The sequence below is a fragment of the Asterias amurensis genome, chromosome 21 (assembly GCF_032118995.1).
Source record: "Asterias amurensis chromosome 21, ASM3211899v1".
NCBI classification, from domain to species: domain Eukaryota; kingdom Metazoa; phylum Echinodermata; class Asteroidea; order Forcipulatida; family Asteriidae; genus Asterias; species Asterias amurensis.
The window spans coordinates 11,436,130-11,460,926 of record NC_092668.1 but is presented as its reverse complement, the minus strand read 5'-3'; the positions used below and the strand labels follow the sequence as shown (position 1 = coordinate 11,460,926).

Below are 24,797 nucleotides of genomic sequence, written 5' to 3'. Positions count from 1 at the left end.
AACTTAAGATAAATCTTAGGACTTGGGACGGGTTCAATTCCGTATCCAAATACGTAGGACGCATTGAACCCATCCTAAGTTAGGACGGGTTACTCGTCCTAACTCGAGATAGGATTGATCCTAGCGTTTCGTGAAATCGACTGCAGTGCTACTTAAGCTCAACAACCACCAAGCAGTGCAGCATTCTCCTGAAGACGAGCAGAGTATACCGTTCGAAACGTTGAGACCAAACTGGCTCTTCTCAGAGCCAACACTCGCGCAAAAAAAAGATTTACACATGGTTATACCCGCAAGGTTACTATTTATTTATTTATAGTTTCTTCCTATTATTTCACACCAGTTAAAGTTTCAAACAAAGGATTGTTTCAAATTCTGTCTTACCTCGATAAGCAAGATCACTCCCGCAGCAATTGCAATCACAACTAGATTGGTCTGAAGCCACATTTGGAACGAGGACAAACATCCCACTGTATTGATTTTTGATGAGATTTGACTCAGCTGTAAACAGAACATGACAACAAAACATTATTGTTATAGCTCGGTTACAAATTGTAAAGTTTCATTGGTCAAGAACCAATCACGTGATATAAAACAAAGACACATGTTACATGGCTCGAGGGTCGGGTAACATGAAAAGTGATGTACACCGGTGTCCATCACCTTGATCGTTCCCACCGTTGGTCGATTTCAAGCGCTGTGTACGAAACACCCGCAGGTCCGAGGGCACAGTGAAGAATTGTTTCTTATTTGAACTGTTTTTTTTTGTTTATTAAACAATGCATACTCGTCGTAATTGTTTGAAGATGACAACAGAATTTTTGGAAGAGTAATAACAATGTTACCAAGGTATAACAAAACAATTGTAGCACGCTGTGACTGGGGTCCATGGGTTTTGTACACCCTCGGTGGCAAATTGCACCCTCGGCTTCGCGTCTGGTGCCATTTTGCCCCCTCGTGTGTACTAAACACCATTGATCCCGTCACAGCGTGCAACAAGTGTATATTCAAGAGGGACTTCCTGTCAATTATCTTGGTGAGAGGACACTGACAAATTTTCTGCAATATCTCAAGAGCGTTACAACTTTTTGAAATAAAATTTTCACAGGTTAGTTTTATGGTATTACAGCTATGTAGGATTAAAACAAAACAGCAGGTTCCAAAAGGAGACTTTTGAGACGCTGGCAGCAGCAGACATAACGGCCCTTTTTGGGGGGCTCTGAGAGGCGCGCTCATGCTCAGTATTGCGCGGGTAGGTCTGAGCACGCACACTTCTGTGAAAAAGGACCATCTAAAAGTCTTCCCGTACCAAAGGTATACAACTCCTTTAATTGAAGAAGAGTCGACTGTAACTAAGAATGGTTTGGCAAGACTTACCGATTCTGATCGTACATTGTAGCCACACTGTGTGTTTATGACTTCACTCTGGAATCACAAAGATAATTCATGTATTAATAAAGAAAGAAAGAAAGATGTACACAAATAATAATGGTATTATACGGGATAAGTTAAGTAAGTTTATGATCAATACAAGTGTCATGGCCGGGATTCGAACCCACACTCTGATGACTTGAAGGCAGTGGACACTATTGGTAATTCCTCTAAATAATTATCATCATAAAACCTTTCTTGATTACGAATAATGGGAAGAGGTTGATAGTATACAAATATTGACTGCTTCGAGTGCTATGGTTTACACTAACGGCACGTTCTATTTTAGAACGCTACAGGGATCACAGAGGGAGTCATAGTTTTAACCATTGCACGAGTAAAAGCAGCCAACATTTGTTTTATAACACCCCAACACCACAACAAATTGAATTTCATGCTCTAAACCACTCGTCCATGTCACCCTACATTCATTGGTACCCCATTTGCCTACATTACTTACCACAGCTGGATCAATCAGACAGCAGGAGAACGGTACTCCGCACGCCTCTAAGTTCTTGTTGTTGCCAACGTAGCTTTCGGAACAGTTGAAGTAAATGTTCATATCCCAATCTTGGTAACCGTTCACACCACAGCATGAAAGCTGTCGGAAAGACACAAACGGAATTCAAAGTTAGTAGATTTTTGCCTCGAAGGTAAATAATATAATTGGGTTTTGATCCTTACACCCACTCAGTACTCTCCAGAGGTCTAACGCTGAGGAATTACTTACCCCCGTTTGTAAAGCATCAACCACATCCTGGAAATCTTCATTCCCTCTGTAGTTGGTGATCGCAATATCTGTTAGTTGGTCAGCGAATAACGACTCGAGCTGTAAACAACAACAACAAGAACAACATTAAGTGTAACAATGTAAAATAATCCATGGTGAACAGTCAAGCTACATTGTAGCAGCCCGATTTGCTTGCTAACCTGTAAAGTACGCTTACGCTTTCGCAACAATTTCTGCTATACTTAGCACAAACATTTGCATACACTGTATACCTACAAAGTTGTATCATACGTTGGTGTTGTAATGCCCTCTCTTGATATCTTGTAGTTTATGGGTCGTACATGTACCACAGATGGCAATTTGGGAGTACATGAAATAGATCGTATTTGACACTGAAAGAGTTAATTACTTTCTTCTCCACTTTCCCACCATAGAATTTATTTGTTGTATTTCCAACCTCTTGTGGTTAGATCAGCCCCTTCTCTCGATTCATGCCCTGCTTTCTCTGTGCACATCTTGCCTCTGTGTTGGAACAAAGGCAAAGAAATATGGAAGTTCCAATCCAAGACGATGCTTGTTTTTTTATTGACCTCTGAATTTTAACCTTTGACATTTAACAATCTTGCATAGGGTGCGTTCGTTTAGCTTCCCTGGGTCGACCCCCACTGTGCTCACTCGGGTGAGCCCCTCGATCACACTCGCCATTTCGTGGTGGCGGCATGCACCTCAGGTCACCCCCAAGTGGCCCCCCCCCCAACAAGCAGGGCACTGGGGGCTCACCCGGGTAAGCCCAGTCAAAGCTATTCGAACGTATCGGGCAGACCGGCTCGACCCAGGGAAGCCAAACGAACGCACCCATAATAACTTGTCAACAGAGGGGGCTTGGCAGTGCTACAGACACCTGGAAAAGATGCTCTATAAATGCCAGTTTGATACTATTTTTATATTTATGGATTGAGACATCCCTTTAAAGTTGACCCCTGTTTGGTCACTGGGTGATGACAAGCAACTGTATCTAATTCAGCTTTACCATCTGTCAAACTAGACTGTCAACAAATAATATCACATCTGGTATAAATTCAACTTATTAAACTTCATTTCCAGCTATGGAACAAAGGATACCTCATAAGTGAACTTAATCACTGTAGCTCTGCAAGACCCGACAAAACTGTAAACAAGGGGGCTTGGTAGTGAACCCAAAACACCTTTCATGGAGTTTCTAAAAGCACAAAAAGTAGAGCTAAGCACAACAAAATTATGCTTACCAAAATCAGGTTACCAGCCAAGATTCCATCACACATATATATCATATGTGTGAATGGTATCCTGTTCATCTTTACTTAGCAGAAAACGTTAAGCACTTTTTGTTGATTAAGCAGCTCTATGCAATTGGGACCTGGATTTCTTTTTCAGGACTCGGGAAAGCACAGAGTACACAGTGCTTAAAGGGAAGGAACACGATTGGTAATTAATCAAAACAGATATTAACTTAAAAACTGACTTGGTAACGAGCATTGGAGCGCTGTTGATAGTATAAAACATTGTGGGAAACTAATCCCTCCGAAGTATTGTAGTTTTTGAGAAAGAGGTAACTTCTCACTGAAATAATAAAAGACTTCTAGCTAGAAGTCTGTTATTCCTATCTGAAAGCACACAAATTCGTCCAAAAAGGGTGTTTTTTCTTTCATCATTTTCTTGCAACTTCGCTGACCAATTGAGCCCAAATGTTCACCGGATTGTTATTTTATGCTTATGATGGGATATACCAAGCGAGAACAATGATCTATGACCATTACCAAACGTGTACAGTGCCTTTAAAGACACTGGACACCGTTGGTTATTGTCAAAGACCAGTCTTCCCTTATTTTGAGTAATTACCAACAGTGTCACTGCCTTTAATACACATTGGTGTAGGTTCATGTAAGGGCAAACATCAAATAATATAATTTCTCCCAGATGCAAATGTAACATCAATTAAATTCTTTGTCCTTGTTAAAAAAATGCTGGCTTGGGACTACATGTTATGTTATTTTCTGTAACCAAAATTCTAAGAATTATCAACTGGTGGTACCTAAATTACATGACGGATCAAAACAAGTGACATTTTAAAGACCAACCCTTACAGGGTCAAGATTTGAATATAAGAAGCCAGAAATACACAACTACTTTGGACACAACGTGGACTACTTCTTTTCCCCTTTGGCGACTGCCTCACTCCTTTCTAGAAATTTTGAAGGCTAAAGACGGCAGGTCTAGAATTAAACGCAGGTCAGGAAGACCATGGGCTCTGTTGCCCCTGGTCTTGGCCTTGATGCCCCTTCAAAAATTTCACATGACTCTAAGAATTGTAATGTGCCCTTTCGAAATGAAAATAGCCTTGCCCTTTGCAAAATGAAAATAGCCTTGCCCTTTCAAAGATGAAATTCCAGGCCTGAGGAGGTCAGAAAATCAAGACACCATGACAATTACTCTGAGAAATCACACGCCTGTAATACAATGCTGTTTAATTATCTTTCCTTTTGGAAATCCTTTTTCAATCTACCTCAATATAACTCACAAACTCGGTGACCCCCAACAACCCGAGTTGAGACAGCACGCTCGATCCTCACTGGACCAGAATGATGTCAAAACCATATGTTTCATGCTTCAAAATACTCCGCGCATTAGTCACATTGCAAGAGGACATGTCATAAAACCACAAAACTACGCACTTCAGAGTGCAAAGTACGTCAAGCTTTTTAAAGTACAATCGCCCAGAGGTTGGATTTGATGCTTCCAGGTAAAACAAAATTGGCACTTGTTCAACAAAACAGAAATCGAATCAAACATCTGAATGGTGGAAGGGTTTCTGCTTTTTTTTAAGAAACTTTGATTTGCAAAATGAACCATGGATGTATTTATATTAAAGGCAGTGGACACTATTGGTAATTACTAAAAATAATTATTAGCATAAAACCTTAATTGGTAACGAGTAATGGGGAGAGGTTGATAGTATAAAACATTGTGAGAACAACTCCCTCTGAAGTAGCGTAGTTTTAGAGAAAGAAGTAATTTTCCATGAATTTGATTTCAAGACCTCAGATTTAGAATTTGAGGTCTCGAAATCAAGCATCTGAAAGCACACAACTTTGTGTGACACAGGGTAATTTTTCCTTCATTATTATCTCGCAACTCTGTCGACCAATCGAGCTCAAATTTTCACAGGTTTGTTATTTTGTGCATAATATTGAGATTACACCAAGTGAGAAGACTGGTCTGTGACAATTACCAATAGTGTCCAGTGTCTTTAAAACCAATTGCATTATTTGTAGTGATATTTGTAGTGTTTGGATTATGCTCTGAAGATCAGCGTGGATGCATGAACTTCATCTTTGAGCAATTTTCATTTCACAAAGGGCACTTGCATTGGAAAATCTTAAAGTCAATGGGACACTTTTAAAGGGAACTCCATGTGATTTCAGGCCTGAACTTTACATTAATATGATTTGAGGCATTGCATGGTGAGGTATCAATACAAATTTGGTTTGCAGTAACACCGTGTATATTTGCCAGGAAAAGTCTACTCCACTGACTCCACTGTAGTAGACTATAGCAAAACAATTCTCTAAAAAACAATCTCTACCTGGCAAGTAGACACACACACATGGTGTTACTGCAAACCAAATATATATAATATTCCAATAAAAAAATATTTTAAAAACAACAAAATTCCACCTTTACTACTTTCTAGAAAACACATAAATCAGATTACTAAAACATCAAATAACAAATTTCCAATGAAATTTATATTTCCTGTTACAAAACAAGACATTTTAGGAGAGGATAAAAACACTTTTGAAAGGTGTACATGTACAATGTAGGTTTGGGAACATACTCCGGACTTTGCCAATTTCCCTATATCCTGTTATTTTTAATACTAGTTTCCAAAGAAGTTGGAGGGGGCTGGGGGGAGTTAAAAACTGGACCCATTTTCCTAAGGTTTTGTGAAGTCAATGAACGAAGTTGTGAACAAAAAAAAAACACAAAAAAAACAAGGAAGTTGTCTATCGTTTAGCCATAGCAGAGTGTTTCTCTAAGAATTAAATAGAAAAAAATCTTACATTTTGCATTTGACGTACACAGACTTTGTTGTGATTTCAAGAGGAAAGGCCTTACAATCGTTAGCTACCATGTAGACAGGGATCACACCCAGGTCAACAATACAGCCTGGAAAGTACCAGCCAGGGGATCATCTTGCTACTTCTTAGTATTTTAATAAGGGAATAAAAGGGGAGTGACGAGTTCTTAATGTGCCGTTTAAAACTGGCAGGGTTGTGGCCGTGCGAAAAGCCCAAGACAAAGGCGAGGGCATTTATGGCATTCCCATTCCCATTCATAAATGCCATTTCGGTAAAAAGACGTAATAAAGTAGGAAACTCTGTAAAACTTATCTGTTTCCCGACGTCTAGCTCTGTATGTGTGGTGCACTTTTATGAGAGTTTTCGGGTATGTATTTGTGCGCGTTATGCATCCTCGTATCCATGGGCTAAAATGGCGCAGTGAGATCAATCACTCCTGCGAACGAGGTTGTGGGCTCACCCGCACAAACGTGTCTGGAAAAAAATAACCCGGTTATAAACAGCTCCAGCTGGTCATTATCAAGTGTACACCCCATGTGACGCGCTCTCCACCAAGATGAAAAGCGAAACTGTCCAAGGTATTTATGAATAGATAAATCCAGGCGCGCACCGGGCGCACAGGTATTGCGCACCGTGCGCCACTGCTGCGGTGTCTTCAACGCCTAGTTTGTGCACAAAAAGACACCGCAGTTGGTAATTTTTCAATAGACGGCGCTACCAATTTGGTTTCGTCGGATTGGTCTTTATCAAGTAACACGCCACAAGGAAAACTTACAGGGTAACTTTTTAGTATAGTTTCGGTTCAAGCCCAAACTTAAAACAAAACAAATATACTAATCAAAGTGGTATTTACCTCAGCTCTGTAGAAGTAGATGGCCACGCCTCCTCCAATCTCCACCAGCAGGATCAAACCAAGAAGTCCACTATACTGCAGACCAAATGAAAAGAGAAAAATAATTCATGTGGAATTTCTACAGAATAATGAATCAATGAAATAATTATTGTGTTTTTAAGCTTTCTAGAGCAAGCTAGTCGAAACCTTGAGACCAATTCAGAACTGACTCCCCGGCAGTACAGTTAATTATGATCCTATAAGCTAAAGTAGTAGTCCAGTCTATTTTCTATACCATCCGCCCTGGTAATAGTTAAAAAGCAGGACAGTTCTTTTCAGAACTGAGAAGTGTCCCTCTGATTATCTACTCCGCGGCAGTAGAATAAAGCAAGACAGTTCTCTAAGAACAACTCTACCTGGCAAGTAGATACACACATGGTGTTACCGCAAACCAAATATACATTGATACCTCATCATGCAATGCCTCAAATCCTATCAAAGCTTTCTGGTTTAAAAAGAAGAAAAAACTTTTTTAAACAAACTGTAACAGCTTTGCTAAATGAGAAAACAGAATTAGCTGATTGCAAACAACTTGCCAACCAAAAGGACTGATGGTAACAATGCAAACAAAATAGTTAATGGCCTGACGTTTCGACCCTGACAGAGTCTTTCTCGAATTAGTTACCTGTTCATGTTTGTTGTGTTGTCATTTAGCCTGCGAGAAAGACTCTGTGTCACGAAAACACGTTTGGAATGCTAAAATAATGTTCGTCTCACTGACACAAAACTATTTTTTGTGACTTGTTTAAAAACTCATTTCTCAAAAAGGACAGCACCTCAGCAAGTAATATTTGAAGGGAAGCTTTCTACTATCATTATCTTCAAACTGTGTAAGTTTAGTGTAAATCTGTGTTTGGTGTCCTACAAAAAGTACCAAGACCCTTTAATGGGCAGATTCAATGAGATCATTCAGTCGCCATGGCAATCATTGATTCTGTAGACGAAACCCTACACAGTTCAAATCTCCTGTGAGGTACTAAAACATTATACTTACAATTTTGAGAAGCATGATGTTTTCCCTAAGGGCGCCGATACATCCGAAGGTAGCGAGGATGAATATGACCCCGCCGATAACCAGGAACCACCAGACGGGGTCAACGAGAGGGGAGGAAATCAGCTGATCAAGATCCCCAAGAACACCCTGGAGGAAGAAAAAGAGAAGGGAAAAAAAACCTTCCTGAATCCAACACGAAGAATTTATATCTCACTCGAACATGGAGGTACATGTGTCCATGACTCAGCATAAGACATTAGCCTTATTCCATTGAGCTACTTGAAGGCACTCGCATCGATTTCACAAAACTCTACCTACATGTAACTTAGGACTAGTCCGAGGCAATGTGTGCCTGAAAACAAAACTAAATCCATGCATTTATAGGTACAAAGAAACACTAGTTTGAGTGGATTAGCAAATTGCACCACAGCACCTTTTATAAAACATAACATGGTGCTATCAGAATTAGGTCGCATAATTCAAACGTAGTCCCACATCTCGCAGGAAATACTGTATGTTACAGCGCCAGGAGCGTTACTGAGTACCGGACATGTGTGCTATATATATATAAAGCCACAATATTATTATTATTATTATTTATTAGGCCTATTAGGAGAAAATGTGTGAATTTGAATAATAAAGCATTTAAAAGTTTTAATGAAGTTTTTGTTGAAATTGGCTTAGGAAACCTGCTATTATTATTAATTTGTGAGTCGGCCGAAATGTGCACAAATCGCCACGCAAAAAGTGTGTATTTGCCAAAAGGATAGCTTTGCAACATTAGGAGAACCCTTGGCGGGCTAAAATTAAAGGCAGTGGACACTATTGGTAATTACTCAAAATAATTATTATCAGAAAACCTTTCTTGATAACGAGTAATGGGGAGAGGTTGATAGTATAAAACATTGTGCGAAACAGCTCCCACTGAAGTGACATAGTTTTCGAGAAAGAAGTACTTTTCCACAAATTTGATTTTCAGACCTCAAGTTTAGAAATTGAGGTCTCGAAATCAAGCACTGAAAGCACACAACTGCGTATGACCATTGGTGCGACAAGGGTGTTTTTTTTTTCATTAATAGCTCGCAACTTCGACGACCGATTGAGCTCAAATTTTGTACGGGGTTGTTATTTTATTTTATGCATATATGTTGAGATACACCAACTGTGAAGACTAGTGTTTGACAAAAATCAATAGTGTCCAGTGTCTTTAAAAAGAAACAGATATTATGATAATATTGAATATTGTAACTTACTCTATCGCTCCACGCCCAGACTCCTGCTGCTATACAAGCACACCCAGCAATCTAGAAACAAAATCACAGAATAATCTATTAATGTAACATTCACTATTTAAAGGATACCGGTACCTTTTCAAAATGTCCATAGATTTACATTAAACTTACAGGGTTTGAAGATAATGATAGTGGAAAGCTTCCCTTCAAATATTACTTACTGAGGTGCTGTAGTTTTGGAGAAATGAGTAAAACAATGTCATGAAAATACGTTTGTAAATGATTAAAATAATCAAACATATTTGTTTGACCTCTTTAAATAGATGTCTTATATAATTGTATATATTTATATACCAAATTGCTCATGTACAGATACTTCAGTAAGAATATCTTATTAGTTGATCCAGGGCCATATATTTATAAGACTTTAATATTATTTAAATTATTATTATTAAAAAAAAAATACCAAGCTGTTAAAAACTACTCTAGGCCTGATTTCTCCCCTGTAGTTATCTTTCTGCCCTCAAGTCAATATACTCCCATAAGAATCTGACATATTGACTGCACCTAACATGATCCTAGTCAGAATTCTGTCAACAATTCTCTAGGCTTTTGACATGAAGATGACCCTGTTGCTTTGGCTACCGTATTAATATTAGCAGCCCGTGATTTATACACAATTATGTCAACTACCCTTACATGCCATAGGGCTATCACAGTCAAGGTCTAAGCGATAGATTCAGAGAATCAGAGGGTCAATTCACAATTACATTACATTCTGCATACTAATTAGAATGCACAAAATAATGTGAAATGGAGTGATTTCTTATTCACTATCTTCAAGGAGATTGAAAAACAAAACAGAAAAGAGAAAATAAAGGTTCTGTATTGTAGGGACATTCTAAAGACCAGGGATCTCCACAAAGAATTTTTGTTTACAAAGTCTATTGGAGGTTTTTATAGACACAGCTGTCGATTTCACAAAACTCTTCCTAACTTAGGATTAATCTTAAGACTTAGGACGAGTCCCAACCCTGCACTGTAGCATGCAGACCTTAAGATTAATCTTAAGTTAGGACGACTTACTCGTCCTAACGCGAGATAAGACGAGTCCTAAATCAAATTTGTGGAAATTTACATATTTCTCGAAAACTGCGTCACTTCAGAGGGAGCCGTTTCTCACAATGTCTTATACCATCAACCTCTCCCCATTACTCGTTACCAAGTAAGGTTTTTATGGTAATAATTATTTTGAGGAATTACCAATAGTGTCCATTGCCTTTAAATGGAGATCAAGAAACAAAACAGAAAAGAGAAAACAATAGGGTCTCCACAGGGAAATTCTTAAGACAACTTGGTGCTCCACAACAAATTTGGTTTACAAAGTCTATGGGAGGTTCTTAACTTCAAGGGCAAAGAAAAGAACAACACAGGGATGCAAAAAATGAGGTCGTTCACACGCCGTACTAAAGTTGGTCAAACTCAACTTAGACCGGTTCGGGTTCAACTTTTGTGCGTCTGAACGCAAAAAAAGATAGACCGGATCTGGTTTAAACCCCCAGCGAGGCGGTCTAAGTCTAAACCAGTTCGGGTTTATCTTTTAACACTGCGTGTGGACAGAATGACATCCGGTTTTAACTCACCATGGACGACCTCTTAAAACCAAAGTTTAACCGGATCGGGTTTAACTCTGTGCTGTCTGAACGCAATGGGTTTTTATTTTTACGACCACCCCCCGCTGCTTGTAAAAGTTAAAACGGTTCGGGTCTAAGTAAGTACGCTGTCTGAACATACCCATTATAATGGATGGATTTGTACACATGGATGCTGGGCTTGTAAATTACACTGGACTACAGGCCTGAAGCCAGTGATTGTAAGTCTCTGGCCAGTAAATTCATTAATGGACAAGTCCGATGGTCTTGGGTTTTTCTTCTGTCTGATAAATATATATTCTTTGTATTGAAGAAAACCAGGCCTCAAAATAATCCACAGCACCCACAGCAATTACAGTGGTGCCACTGTGCTTTTGCTGTGGTGCCCTGTGCACGGTTCCTGTACAAATTTGCATTTTCCTCATACAAGTGTGCAGACTTGTAAGGAAATTGCAGTTGCCCCTTTAGGAGCAAATTTCAAGACAACGGATGGATTTCACAGAGGTAGTCCTAACTTAGGACTAGTCCTTACTTAGGACTAGTCCTAACTTAGGACTAGTCCTAACTTAGGACTAGTCCTAGGCAATGCTAAGAGATAGGACCAGTCCTAAGTTAGGATGAGTTACTGGTCCTAACTTAGGACTGGTCCTAACTTAGGACTGGTCCTATCTCTTAGCATTGCCTAGGACTAGTCCTAAGTAAGGACTACCTTTGTGAAATCCACCCCTGGCTAACTGTACACACAAATGTTCAATGCACAAGAAGTAATAGTTTCACATTTTGAGCCTGTAACAGAATTGGTAAAAAAATCGCTCTAGACGAAATGCGTTGTTACATGAATGATTATAATTATTGAACAGGAAGCGATGTGACACAAAACGAGTTCCTGCATTCTGCGTATTGCTGTAAGTTGAATCATGGAGGTAGAATATGGTTGAATAGAATTGTATGGATTTATTCATTAACATCACAATGCATGACTCCAACAGCCAGTATGTGAACATGTGGGCAGGGTTAGATTTTGCATCGCTGGTTTTAAAGGATTTGAGTATTTTGTTTGCAGGACACAAAACACACAGTCCGCAGATTTACATTAAACTTAGGTCTACACGATTTGAAGATGGTAGAAAACTTCCCTTAAAACATGACTTGGTGTCGAGGTTTTTGACAAAATGAGTAAAACAAGTCACAAAAATCGTTACGTTTCAAGTGAGACCAAAATTGATTTAGCATGTAAAACTTATTTTCGTGACAGTGTTTCACTCGTTTCTTAAAAACCATAGCACCTCAGCAGGTTATGTTTCAAGGGAGCAATTTCTACTATCATTATCTTCAAACCGTGTAAGTTTAACGTAAATCTGTGGACATTACTTTTAGTTCCTCCCAAAAGTACCCAAACCCTTTAAAAGCCACACCCAATTGTTGAAAGAAAAACAAACACTAAAAATTCTTAACACATTGGTTAATGTACATAGTCAGTATTGAAAGTGCTCAATTACAGCAGTACAGTGTTTACAATAGACATAACACTGCTACTTGCTATTAAAACCATTGGACACTTTCGGTAGACAGTATTGTCCAAGGGCCACACTTCGTGTAATCACAACTTATATATAAACTAACAAACCTGTAAAACGTTAGGCTCAATCAGTCATCGGAGTCGGGAGAAACTAATGGGAAAAACCACCCTTGTTTCTGCATGTTTTTGCCGTGTCATGACATGTGTTTCAAATAAGTCCGTAAATCTCGATATCGAGAATTGATATTGTTTTAATGTTTTCTCAAAAAGTAAAGCATTTCATGGAATAATATTTCAAGAGAGGTCTTTCACCATTACCTTATGTAAACCCTGTAAGTTATTTGTAAATCTGTGAAAAAAAAGGTTATGTTCCGAAAGTGTCCAATGGCTTAAAATGTTTGTGTTTATTTAAAGAATGCTGTTTAATAAGCACCATTTGAAAAGGCATACGAAGTACAATATAAAAATACACAAAAAAAGAAGAAGATTTTTTCAGAAAAAATGAAAGCAAGCTTGACGTATTCATGTCAGTTATCGTTTTTATTTTAAGAAGAAAGTTGGCTTGGTAGTTATGTTAGGCCTGTGAGTCGGAATAAAATTGTGAAAAGCCACGAACAATTTTCAGCAAACATTTTTGGAAACACAATGTCCTTAATTTGGGTTGTAAATTTGTGCAATCAATATCAGCTGCATTATTAAAGGATTTCAGAGACATTTTTCTAGGATATGACTCCATTTGAATCAGAGGGAACTTTAAAGGCACTGGACACTATTAGTAATTACTCAAAATAGTTGTTAGCATAAAAACTTGCAATGGAGAGCTGTTGATAGTATAAAACATTGTGAGAAACGGCTCCTCTGAAGTAACATAGTTTTTAAGAAAGAAGTAGTTTCTCACTAAAATATTGGAATTGTTTTTCGAAACCTGAGGTCTCTAAGTCAAGGCATCTGAAAGCACACAACTTGTGCGACAAGGGTGTTTCTTCTGCCAATATTCTTTGACTTGTTACTTGAGCTCAAATTTTCACAGGTTTATTGTTATTTTATTGATTATTACCAAAGGTGTCCAGTGCCTTTAACTGGTGTCAGAGTACGACAAAGGTCACCCCATGACCTCTGATGTCAAACATTCAAGAGTGGAATGTGGCTGAATACATGTATATCGTTGGCCTACATGTGCATTGTACATTGATGTCATGTTAAATACTTGATTGATTATTTTCACATTGACAGATGGGCGAGGCAAGACAAACGATGGCGATGAATGATTCAGTCCCACACTACATGTAGTCTGCGAAAAGCAAAATCAATGTTAACACTTTAGAGCATTATCCACTCCAACTACATGTGTAAGCCGATCCAAAGTTTTAATTTTGTTTAAATTAAAGGGATGCTGCAGTGAATTCAAATAAAACAGTTAAATATGCCGTCATTTATTTCTGATGTATGTATTGAAATTGAACATCAATAAAATGTGTTTTGTTTATTCCCGACATATCTGACTTGCGTAATTAGCGAATAAGTCATGCCCCTCCCCCTTTTGTTGATTGTTACCGCCCCCTACCATCGATGTCACGTCGGGAATTCAAACATATCGTCGGCAAAAAGAGTCTGGTCCCTAACTACACGCGCCTAGGTACCAGGCCACACAGTGCACACGTCTCTATATGCACACAGCCAGGGGGCCCGACGGCTCAGGTTAATGACATGACGTCACGTTTATGCAAATAAAGGCTCCCTTTTAGGGGCGGGGTGGGTTCCCCTAATCTCTTGAAAACCATTTTTAAAATACTTGCGCAATTAATAAAAAATATATAAAAATAGTTCAGGTTTAAAAAGTCATGTTTACATGTTTAAATAAAAATTAAAAAAACTGCAGCCACCCTTTGAAGGTGCACACAGAGTACCACAAATTGAGGACCCCCTCCCCCTTGACACTGCCAGACTCCCCCTTGACCCTACCCCTTCCCCCCTCAAGACGTATGTATTAGCCCGGTTTCATTCTGCGAGTAAGATAAAATTTTGATGTCACAAATCCGCAACAAACAATTTGCATCAGTTGAAATGTGCTCACCTCCTGTGAAATATTCGTTGAGAAAACAGCCCTCCCGTGACGGTGAAATTCGGTTTGAATATGCATAAAGAAATGAACCGGGCTTAAATGAAATACAAAAAAATGTATGCGCATTATTTGAATATCTTTATTTTACTCTCTCTTTAAGTCAAAGGTCAGGTCCCTGACCCCCTAATCCCCCGCCCTCATCATACCCTTTAAATAGTTGACCATAGCTGAAAAACTTTGGACAACTCCCAAGTATCAGAAATCCAACGAACAACTGCTTCTAACTTCAAAATGCTTATTAACAAGGAATAGAATTTCATCTCCGAGAGGGCAAGGCCAGTTTCATTTTGCAAAAATGCAAATCCCATTTATTTAATAATCTTACAAGGGCAGTTTAATTTTGCAAATCGTACAGCCTGGGCAACGTTTTCAACCAACTCACTGGCCCGGCTAACTACATGTACACTAACAGCGTTGAAACATGTCTACTTAAGGCCCGGTCACACATGCCCCGATAACGAGAACGAAAACGAGAACGATAAAAATGCACGCTCGCGATTGGTTGAGTTGCTCCACGCAGACTACGCCCACGCTCATTCAACCAATCAAGGGCGTGCATTTTTATCGTTATCGTTTTCGTTCTCGTTATCGGGGCCTGTGTGACCGGGCCTTTAGGCCTATAAAATATGAAATATGGACTAGTGAAAAAAGCTGTTTGATCGTGCTGGCTTGTATCACTGAAAAAGTGATTTAAAGGGCAAACCCTAGATTCGGAAAGATTTGACCTGTTCCAAGGCCAAGACCAAGGCCCAATTTCATTTACAAAGCTGTTTAAAGCAGAAAATACTGCTTAATAGCAACATTCTTTACTGAGTAAAAAATGGGTGGGCACCAGTCTTAGCATTGCTAACTTTTTAGACTTATGGGCTGAGTTTCTGCTAAAACATATTTCTCTGTGCTTAGCAAGTTTCTGTGCTAATACAAGATTTATTTGGCCCTGGGCCCAATTTCATGAAGCTGTTGTGAGCAAAAAAAATACTGCTTGACTAATTTCTTTGCTAAGCAAGAATTTATTGGTGCACCAGTCACAACAATGCAATCATCAATGTAATTTTGGCTGATAATATTCTGTTAAGCAATATTACTTTTCTGTGCTAAGCAAGTTTGTGTGCTTGCCCAGTTTATTCCAGGCATGCTTTACATTTTCAAAGTCAACTAATAATATACAGCTCATGTTTCAAGGGTATAATTAGAAGGATGGTGACACGCTTTTGATCCGATAACATCACCAGAGGAAACAAGAGTCATCAGCAGTAAGGCAGAATATGATACAAGAGTTCCACCATCTGGAATGAACAAACTCAGTAACCCTGACTTGAACTCTTCTTTTCCTAATAATAGCATGTCATAATCAACTCTGTAATAAAAGGCACTGGACACTGGTAATTTACTCAAAATAGCTTAAAAAACTTACTTCGTAACGAGCAAAGGAGAGCTGATGATAGCCTTGCTCAAGGCAGTCGAATTATTCACTCCAAAAAAAAGACCGCCGATGTATAAAAACCCACCCGTATTCACTGTGCGTAACATCGCACGACATGATGCCCCGTACACTATCCGCATGCGTCGGCCTCCGCATGCGGTTAGTGGTACGAGTGCAGATGACTTGTGTGCACAGTAGTCGTACGATGTGACAGTGTGTATACGGGTGGGTCATGCGGTGTGATCGCACGCACCACGCACAGGGTATACGGGTGGGTTTACAGCGGTGTCTTTTCGGAGCGAATAATGCGACTGCCTTGAGCAAGGCTAGATGATAGTATGTTACGTAGTATCAAACAATATGAACAACGACTCCCCCTGAAGAAACGTACAATGTAGTTTTACAGAACAGCAGAAAGAGGTAACTTCTCACTGAAGTATTTGAATCTGAGAAAGACATCAGGGCTCCAACTTGAAGATGAAGCCTTTCTAAAGCATCTGAAAGCACACAATTCTATTATTTTCTTGCAACTTTGACGACCAGTTGAGCCAAAATTTTCACAGGTTTGTTATTTTCTAAATGCATTTGGGATACACCAAAAGAGAATACTCGTCTTTGACAAGTAGCAAACATATATATCCAGTGCCTTTAACTTTCTGGGACTTTTCATGAATATTAAATTCTTGTTCATGAAGACACAGTTAAATCCTGTGTCTTATGCCCTGACTGCAGCGTAGCGTGTGCACAAAAAAAGTATGCGTACATCCAGTAATAAACACACAGGGAAGCTGACCTATTTTTAGGTTCTACAAAAACAAATTGACTGGAGCGGGATTTGAACCTGCGACCTTTGGATTTTACCAACTGAGCAATCTAGTCTTATTTGAATTTCCTTCCTCCATGGTCCTATGTTGGCGAGTGTAGGCCTCTAGATAATCTATGTAGTAAGCCTACAGGTTCATTATATATCCTGAGTAATTATTTTGTGTCAGGTTGAAGCCCTCGACGAGGATTGTGAACTAAATAAAACCATTGGAAAATTATGTCAATTCATACGGCAGGAATAAAATCTTGCATTATGAGTTAAGGCCAAATAAAAAAAAATACCAGTTGATCGTACGGATTTTTCAAAAAAGAGGAGGATGAGGGCCTTGTTATTTATTATTTACTGTTTTTTTCAAGATGGCCGCTTAGTATTTCAAATCAAACAGGCCACCAATTCTTCAGTTTGAATCAACCGCAAACTTGTTTTATACCTTAGTTACATGAGGACCTGTGTTTTAAACACTAACAGGGTCGGATAACACTAAAAAGGTTTGCTGGTAAGCATTCACTAACATTGTTTTATGAAACAGACGGTTACAAGTGTTCGAGAGCATCACGTTCGATTTGGGAAAAGCTCCTTAAAAAAAAAGATTTAAAAAAATAACAAAATAAAAGTTTTTTTTTATTAAAAAAAATAAAAATAACAATAAATAGTAAAAAAAGTGAAGGATGCGGGCAGGGACGATCAACTGGTATATTTTTTTATTTTTTTATTTGCTCAACTAATCCTAGTAAATCACTCTCTGTCTGGACTAAAGGTTACTTTAATTAAATTAAACTTCTTATTTGTCTTCTTCCCTTTTCTTTTCTGATCCTTGTGTGCAAAACGTACTCCAACACCAAACATCAGAACTAAACAAATTCTTCCTCCATGCATGAACATACAAACACTAACACAGTTAATAGTAAATGAACCATACATTACATGAGGGGCTGCTCATTGTAAACAACTTTGTATACTAACACAGAGAAGTCTGTTGTTTACCATTGTGTACTGCCCTAACCCAAAGGGCCAAGGACACATAAGCTCCAATGACTCATGTCATAAAAAGCTAGGTTGTATTGATTCCAATTTATCCAACAATTTGTGTTAGATGCGCGTCTATTTTGTAGTTCATGTTATGGAACACTCATTTATTACTGTGACATTGTTTGTTGCTTTATCTCTTTTTTACATGTACTTTTCTAATTATTTATTCATTCATTTGTTAATACTTTTTATTTATTTGTTTTAATTAACTATTTTTTTGTTTATTTATTTATTTGCTATTTGCTTGTCTAATTTCTGGTTTTGATTTTGTTATTTTAATTTGAGCTTTGTGTAAACAGATTATTTATATTAATATTTATTTCAAATTATTATTATTTTCCAAAGAGAGTATTTTATATAGTGTCTTTGCTTCCCTATGTGACTGGATTAACAGGCTTTCGAGCTACAGTGTTTAATTATACTTTTGTTGATCCTGGCCATCACATTAGGGTTGTTTTATAATTTCCTGTGCCCTTATTGTTTTTCTTGCTTTGTATTTATTTTTGTACATGTACTTATAATTATCTATTTGACATACTGTCTGCTTGTATTTGTAATTGTTTATTGGCCAAATAAAGAATAAGAATAAGAATAAGGACATAAATTTAACTGGTAGCGTACTGTATACTGAAACACAAGTATACAAGTAGCAGTGAAAGATTTGGTCCAGTAATTTTGTGCAGTGAAATATTTAGAAGTAAACAAATTGGCAAATTGCCAACTGCTTACAAATTTTGAAGGAACTATTGTATTTTATAAATGGCAAAAAAAATTAATGGCCTGACATAGCAGAATCTATTCACAAAAGCTACAGACATAGACTGAACAAGTTTTGTAAACAGTGAAGAATGTGAACTCTTCAGGAGCAACAACATGTTGTGTAGCCTTGTTGCTAGGGCTATACAACAGAGGGAATGACTGATGGTAATGGTTGATTGTAATATGATTATAATTGCCGCTACAACTAAACACTAAAAAGTGCAAGTCTCAAGCGTATGGCATAATCCAGCATTGGGACCCACCAGAATTGACAAGTTTGTTTCCTTTTAAAAATATTCAAAATCAAGAGCGAGCGTGTAAGATTTACAAACTGTCTTTAGCCTACTGGATTATAGGATTTATAACAGTCTATGATGTGTACAGTTGGCATTAGACATTTCCAGCCTCAAAAGATCTTTATTTACACGCATCCTTCCTGGTTACTTTTAGACAATTTTGCAGCTATTCAGTTGGGATGACAGTGTGACACTTGAGTTATTTGCTCAAATTGACGAGACATTCTCAGTAGAATAAATCTTTAAAGGCAGTGGACACTATTGGTAATTACTATAAAAAAACACAAGTAATGGGGAGAGGTTTGACAGTTTAAAATATTGTGAGAAATGGCTCCCATTGAATTGTCGTAAATTTTGAGAAAGAATTAATTTTCCATGAATTTGATTTCGAGACCTCAAGTTTAGAATTTGATAGCTCAAAATCAAGCATCTGAGAGCACACAACTTTGTTTTCTTTCACAGTTATCTCGCAACTCCGACGACCAATCAAGCTCAAATTTTCACAGGTTTGTTATTTATGTATGCATGTTAAGATACATCAAGAGAGTAGAGTCTTTAAAAAGTTGGGGTCATCAATTAGTTTTTGTCAATGGAATGCTGGTTTATAGGCAAACATATACAGGAAGATACAATAAAAAGTAATTTGTGAAATTTCAGCTGAACACAGTGTCTACTTGCTGAGAAAACAGCAAAAAAACTGTCATGTATATTCACAAGAACAGCGAATCCATTCATATTAATTTTTGTTTTTTACCCATACACCGATGTGTGTTAGCACTTTATACTCAGTACTCTCCCGGGTCCTGCAAAAAAATATCACAGGCATTTTACTCGGGTGGGATTCGAACCCACGACCCTTGCAATTCTAGAGCAGTGTCTTACCAACTAGACTACCGAGCTTGCCCGGCAGCTAGAGGCAGTTCGAATCCTATGTTTTGGCAGCGGGTACCGCAGCGATATAATGCTCTAGAATTGCAAGGGTCGTGGGTTCGATTCCCACCCGAGTAACATGCCTGTGATATTTTTTCGCAGGACTCGGGAAAGTACTGAGTATACAGTGCTAACACACATTGGTGTATGGGTAAAAAACAAAATTAATATTCTTTATCCCTGATGCAAATTTAACACCTATTGAATCCATCCATGTCTGGAGAGATGCCAGAGGGTGCAAACGGCACGCCTCTGACTGCACCATTTGTGAAAGTACACCTACACCAACCCACAGAAATCTGAGAAACGATTCATGCATGAATCAATCAATTCTAAGAATCAAAATTTATGTTTGTGTAAACAAAATTATCCTAACCATACATGTAGGCCAATTACAAAAAAAGATAATCCACTCTCAAAATAGTTTACAATACTATCAACAGCTGCAGTGCCTTGAATTTCGCTCTTGAAGCCAAACAGCAATTTGCCTCTGGTGAGGGGCACCGGTGTATTTGAGTGAAATGTAAAAGCACAGGGTACCACAGCAAAAGCACAGGGGTGGATTTCACAAAGGTAGTCCTAACTTTGGACTAGTCCTAGGCAATGCTAAGAGATAGGACTGGTCCTAAGTTAGGATGAGTTACTGGTCCTAGCTTAGAACCAGTCCTATCTTTTAGCATTGCCTAGGACTAGTCCTAAGTTAGGACTACCATTGTGAAATCCACCCCAGGGCACAACTGCAATTACTAAGGGAATCAATGTGTGGTGAAGAGGTTTTCAACTAGTGGTTTAATCCCAACGAGGCCTGGTTCGTGATAATTTTACCGAGACGAAGTCAAGGTTAATTATCAAGAACCAGGCCTTGGCGGCTTTAAACCACTAGTTGAAAACCAATTCAACACACTAACACACTTTGATTCCCATTTATAAATACCTTTTTGGTTAAAAGGCGTAATTAAGTAAGAAACTCTGTAAAACTTATCCGTTTCTGAATGCTTGAGCTCTGTATGTTTCCACCTCCAGGGTATGTTCAGTATACGTTTTGTGTATGGTACGATTTTCGTACGCGTGTGTTTTCCGGTTCTGTTTGTGCGCATTTCCTATCACACACAGCGCGGCCAAATCACTGAAAGTGCCTGCATCGCCCGTAACAAGAAACGTCATGCATCAAGACTAGCGCGGACAACTGGTTATAAACACTGGTCATTATCAACGGTTTAAACACCCCCACGTGAGTAATACAAATTAACATACATGTAAGACACACCCCTAAAAGCAATGCAACTGCACAACATCTGTGTATAAAACTCAATACTGTATGATGAGTTTTTTCCCTTTAGATTCAAAGACATACCTTCAAGTACTTTTGAATCGCCTGGATGTTTTAAAATATTATTTTTGAGGACGGCTTGCACTAAGAAGTGAACTTCTCCATACTATAAATATTATGCTACAAATTCAGTGATTTTATAAGAGAACAAAAATCATTATTTTAAAGAAAAATAAAGTTGACAACATTACCAAAATAAGTTTCTGGTAATGAAACCAAGTGAACTTAATTACTGTAGCTCACAAGCCTGGAAACCTGTAAACAAGGGCGCTTTCTATGTGAACCAGAACACAGGGGGTTAACCCCTAGTCCTGATAAGTTTCCTGGGTTCTTTTTACGTCTGATACAAAACAATCTTAGTACACAAAACCTAAAGCGTAAAGCCATTGGACCCTTTCGGTAAGCAGTGTTGTCCAAGGTCCACACTTTGTGTACCACAACTTCTATATCAAATAACAAACCTGTGAAAATTTAGGCTCAATTGGTCATCGGAGTCGGGAGAAAACAATGGAAAAACCCATCCTTGTTTCCGCCGTGTCATGACGTGCGTTTAAAATAAATCCGTAATTCTCGTTCTAAAACGAGAATTTACATTGTTTTGCTGTTTTCTCAAAAAGTAAAGCATTTAATGGAATAATATTTCAGGAGAAGTCTTTCACCATTGCCTTCTGTAAACCCTGTAAGTTATTTGTAAATCTGTAAACTTTTATTTATTTTTCTTAACCGAAAGGGTCCAATGGCTTTAATGTCCAATCCTAAGAAAAAAGCAAGTGCCATGACCGGGGCTCGAACCCACACTCTGCTGATCAGAAATACCAGAGCACAAGTTCAGTGCTATCAACAACTCTGTCATGCCACAAATTGCACAATTGAAGCATTTATAGTATTATATTATGGAAAATCATTATTAAAACCAACTCACCCAAAAGACAAAATTGGCGAAGAATAACGAGAACTTGATACACAGACTGATCTCAGAATGCTCGTCCCGTCTCTGTGCTCTGACAACTTGGGCCTTCTGCTTTGGTTGAGGTGGTCTCTGTTGTTGCTGCTGTTGAGGATGTTTTCTTTGCTGCTGTTTTCTATTGGAGGAGGGGAATAGGGAAGAAAAAGTGGTTTTGGCTGAGACTTCACACAACAATGTTTTGAAAATAAATGTTAATAATAATAATTAAAACTTATAAAGCGCCATCTATCTAAGACTAAACTTATTCCGAGGCGCATAAAACAAACAAAGAAACAAAACAAAAACAAAAATACAAAATTACGAAGCTTGGAAAGAAATAAGGGTACATTGAATAAAAATGTTGAATTACATAAACGTGTTGGCAAAAATAAATGGTTAAAAACAGACAATTATTTACTGTATATTTTTTCCCTGCTCACTTTTTCCCCCAGATAATAAAATAGTATACAGAGCGAAAGAGCATGATCTCCAGCAAACTAAAACAAATAGAAACAACTCAACTGTTCAAATTTCTTTGTTTCTAAGCCATTGCTGCACATTTTCTAGGGCAAATGTAGACCCAGTAACTGGGGCGCTGTTAAGGCGCTGTACCCTTTTTTTCGAATTTTGACATTCTTGGTCGTACTGGGTCTAGGGCAAATGTAGTGCCGTATACCACACAAGTATTTCAAGAACTATACAAAGCTTGTTTCACTCTCATTCATTGTTCTAGGGGTACTACTAAACATAAAATAAGGGGAGTTCTACACATAGTAGGCCTGCCTAAAGAACATACTACAGAATTTTTATATATTTTTATATCACATACATTGACACTAAGTGACTGTGCTAGTACACATTGTAAATAGTCTAGAGTACTACTTTTTGCACTTACTATAGAACGAATGTTAATTATTTTTCTCACCCTCATTAAATATTATTAAGTCTTATTATTATCATTAAATAGCTTTGTTTCTCTGTTTTCATGAAGTATGGAAATAAATATCAGTTTGAATTGAATTGAATTGAATGTAAATTACATTCATTATGCCTATGATGCTATGAACATGGAAAAATATTACACAAAATATTAATTAAATGACAGTAGGCTAGTATGTTTTTGAAAAAATGATTTAAAGTTGATATTATTATACTAAAATATTAATTTTTTAACTGAATGAAAATTTTAAGATTACAAATTAATAATTTAATAGTATTTGAACCATCATTTCCCCTGTGGCTTAATATTTACTAAGTAACTAAGTTATTCGGAAATTATTGCGATTTTTAATTTTTATAAATATAATTGTTGATAATTGAATAAAAACTTTTTTTATTGTGACTACTTAATTAATTTGTCAATTAACAAAAGGGTTCATTGGGAATACATACCTGCTTTGAGGTTGTTGTTGTTGTTGTGCCCGCTGTTGTGGGGCAGCTCTACTTTGTCTACCTCCACGGCCCGCCTTTGGTCCTTGGCCCCGAGCGGCCCCAGCCGGCCCACCGGGCCCAGGATAGCCCTGCTGCTGCGGCGGTGGATATCCTGCTTGATGCTGCTGATGGTACATCGGCGGCTGTTGTTCACCACCGTACCCGGAGTACGGCGGGGGCCGTGATTCATCGGGAGGGTACATTCTGTCTGATAAACAACAAACCAGGGGAATTTCTTCAAAATAAAATCCCCCTATAAACGAAATATCCAAGGAAAACTAACTCGATAAGGGTGGAGTAAAAACGTTGTTCCACCTTTCACCAGCCACACAGATTTTCATCAACAAACAGTCAACTAATAGTCTGGTACCCACAGACCAACTCTCGTTTAAACATAAAAATAACGCTTTGGTGATAACGCTTTGGTGATACAAGGTTTCAGACTTTATTTTTTTACGACGTGACGTCCAAAATTTATGACGTCATTGATAAAAAATTGTGACAAGTGAAAACACTTTCACTGGTTGAAAAAAAAAACTGTTTTTAAAGTAAATGTTATTCCTTCGTTTTTAAATTGAATGAAATTGTGGTTTTGGATATATCCTATGATCATTGGGGTATATAAAACTCCAGGGGTTTAAGTGACTGGTTTAGTGCAAAATTTCCACACACCTAGCCTTCCTCCATCACAAAATCCTAGCAAGTGGAAATGATTGTTGTTCCTTCATCTGTGTAATGCTCTTATCAAAATTGTCCTTCATAATTAACTTTGCCCTGTGTTCCCGTTATGTTAATAATTATACAAAATTTAGCGACATACAATTGCTGAATGCTGATACTTTCAGAGTAAAATCTGTTTAAATTAATAACCACTGCACCAAAATCTGCTGCGTGTGTTTTTTTTTGGCGGAACTCCAAGGATATTTAATCACAAGAGGGCGGTATTCCCAAAAATAAGTCAAATGGTGTTCCCATATAAATTGTATCACCAGTATTTCTATTTTAAAGACAAATAAACATTAATTAAAACATATAACCTTACAAAAAACATACATTTATATCAACATCTAAACTATATGCACTTTTATCTGTTCTCAAGTACAAAATAAAGTAGAAAGAGAGTTTTACATGTAATCCAAA

The 24,797-nt window shown here is 37.9% G+C and overlaps 1 protein-coding gene and 1 non-coding gene across 2 annotated transcripts in view; both read right to left on the bottom strand.

Annotated features, from left to right (window-relative positions):
- Positions 1-23,994, bottom strand: part of LOC139952785 (tetraspanin-17-like) — a 29,615-nt gene extending 5,621 nt beyond the window's left edge. Inside the window, exons 1-9 of the mRNA XM_071952000.1 lie at positions 23,619-23,994; positions 22,203-22,362; positions 9,416-9,466; positions 8,163-8,309; positions 7,130-7,204; positions 2,159-2,257; positions 1,889-2,029; positions 1,375-1,422; positions 382-498 (exon numbers count right to left, since the gene is read on the bottom strand). Of these exons, the coding sequence (XP_071808101.1) occupies positions 382-498; positions 1,375-1,422; positions 1,889-2,029; positions 2,159-2,257; positions 7,130-7,204; positions 8,163-8,309; positions 9,416-9,466; positions 22,203-22,362; positions 23,619-23,860 (1,080 nt within the window). The 5' untranslated portion in view covers positions 23,861-23,994. The remainder of the gene's footprint in view (positions 1-381; positions 499-1,374; positions 1,423-1,888; positions 2,030-2,158; positions 2,258-7,129; positions 7,205-8,162; positions 8,310-9,415; positions 9,467-22,202; positions 22,363-23,618) is intronic.
- Positions 19,848-19,920, bottom strand: Trnas-aga (transfer RNA serine (anticodon AGA)). The gene has a single exon. It is a non-coding gene; the product is annotated as a tRNA-Ser (tRNA).
- Positions 23,995-24,797: the final 803 nt, after the last annotated feature.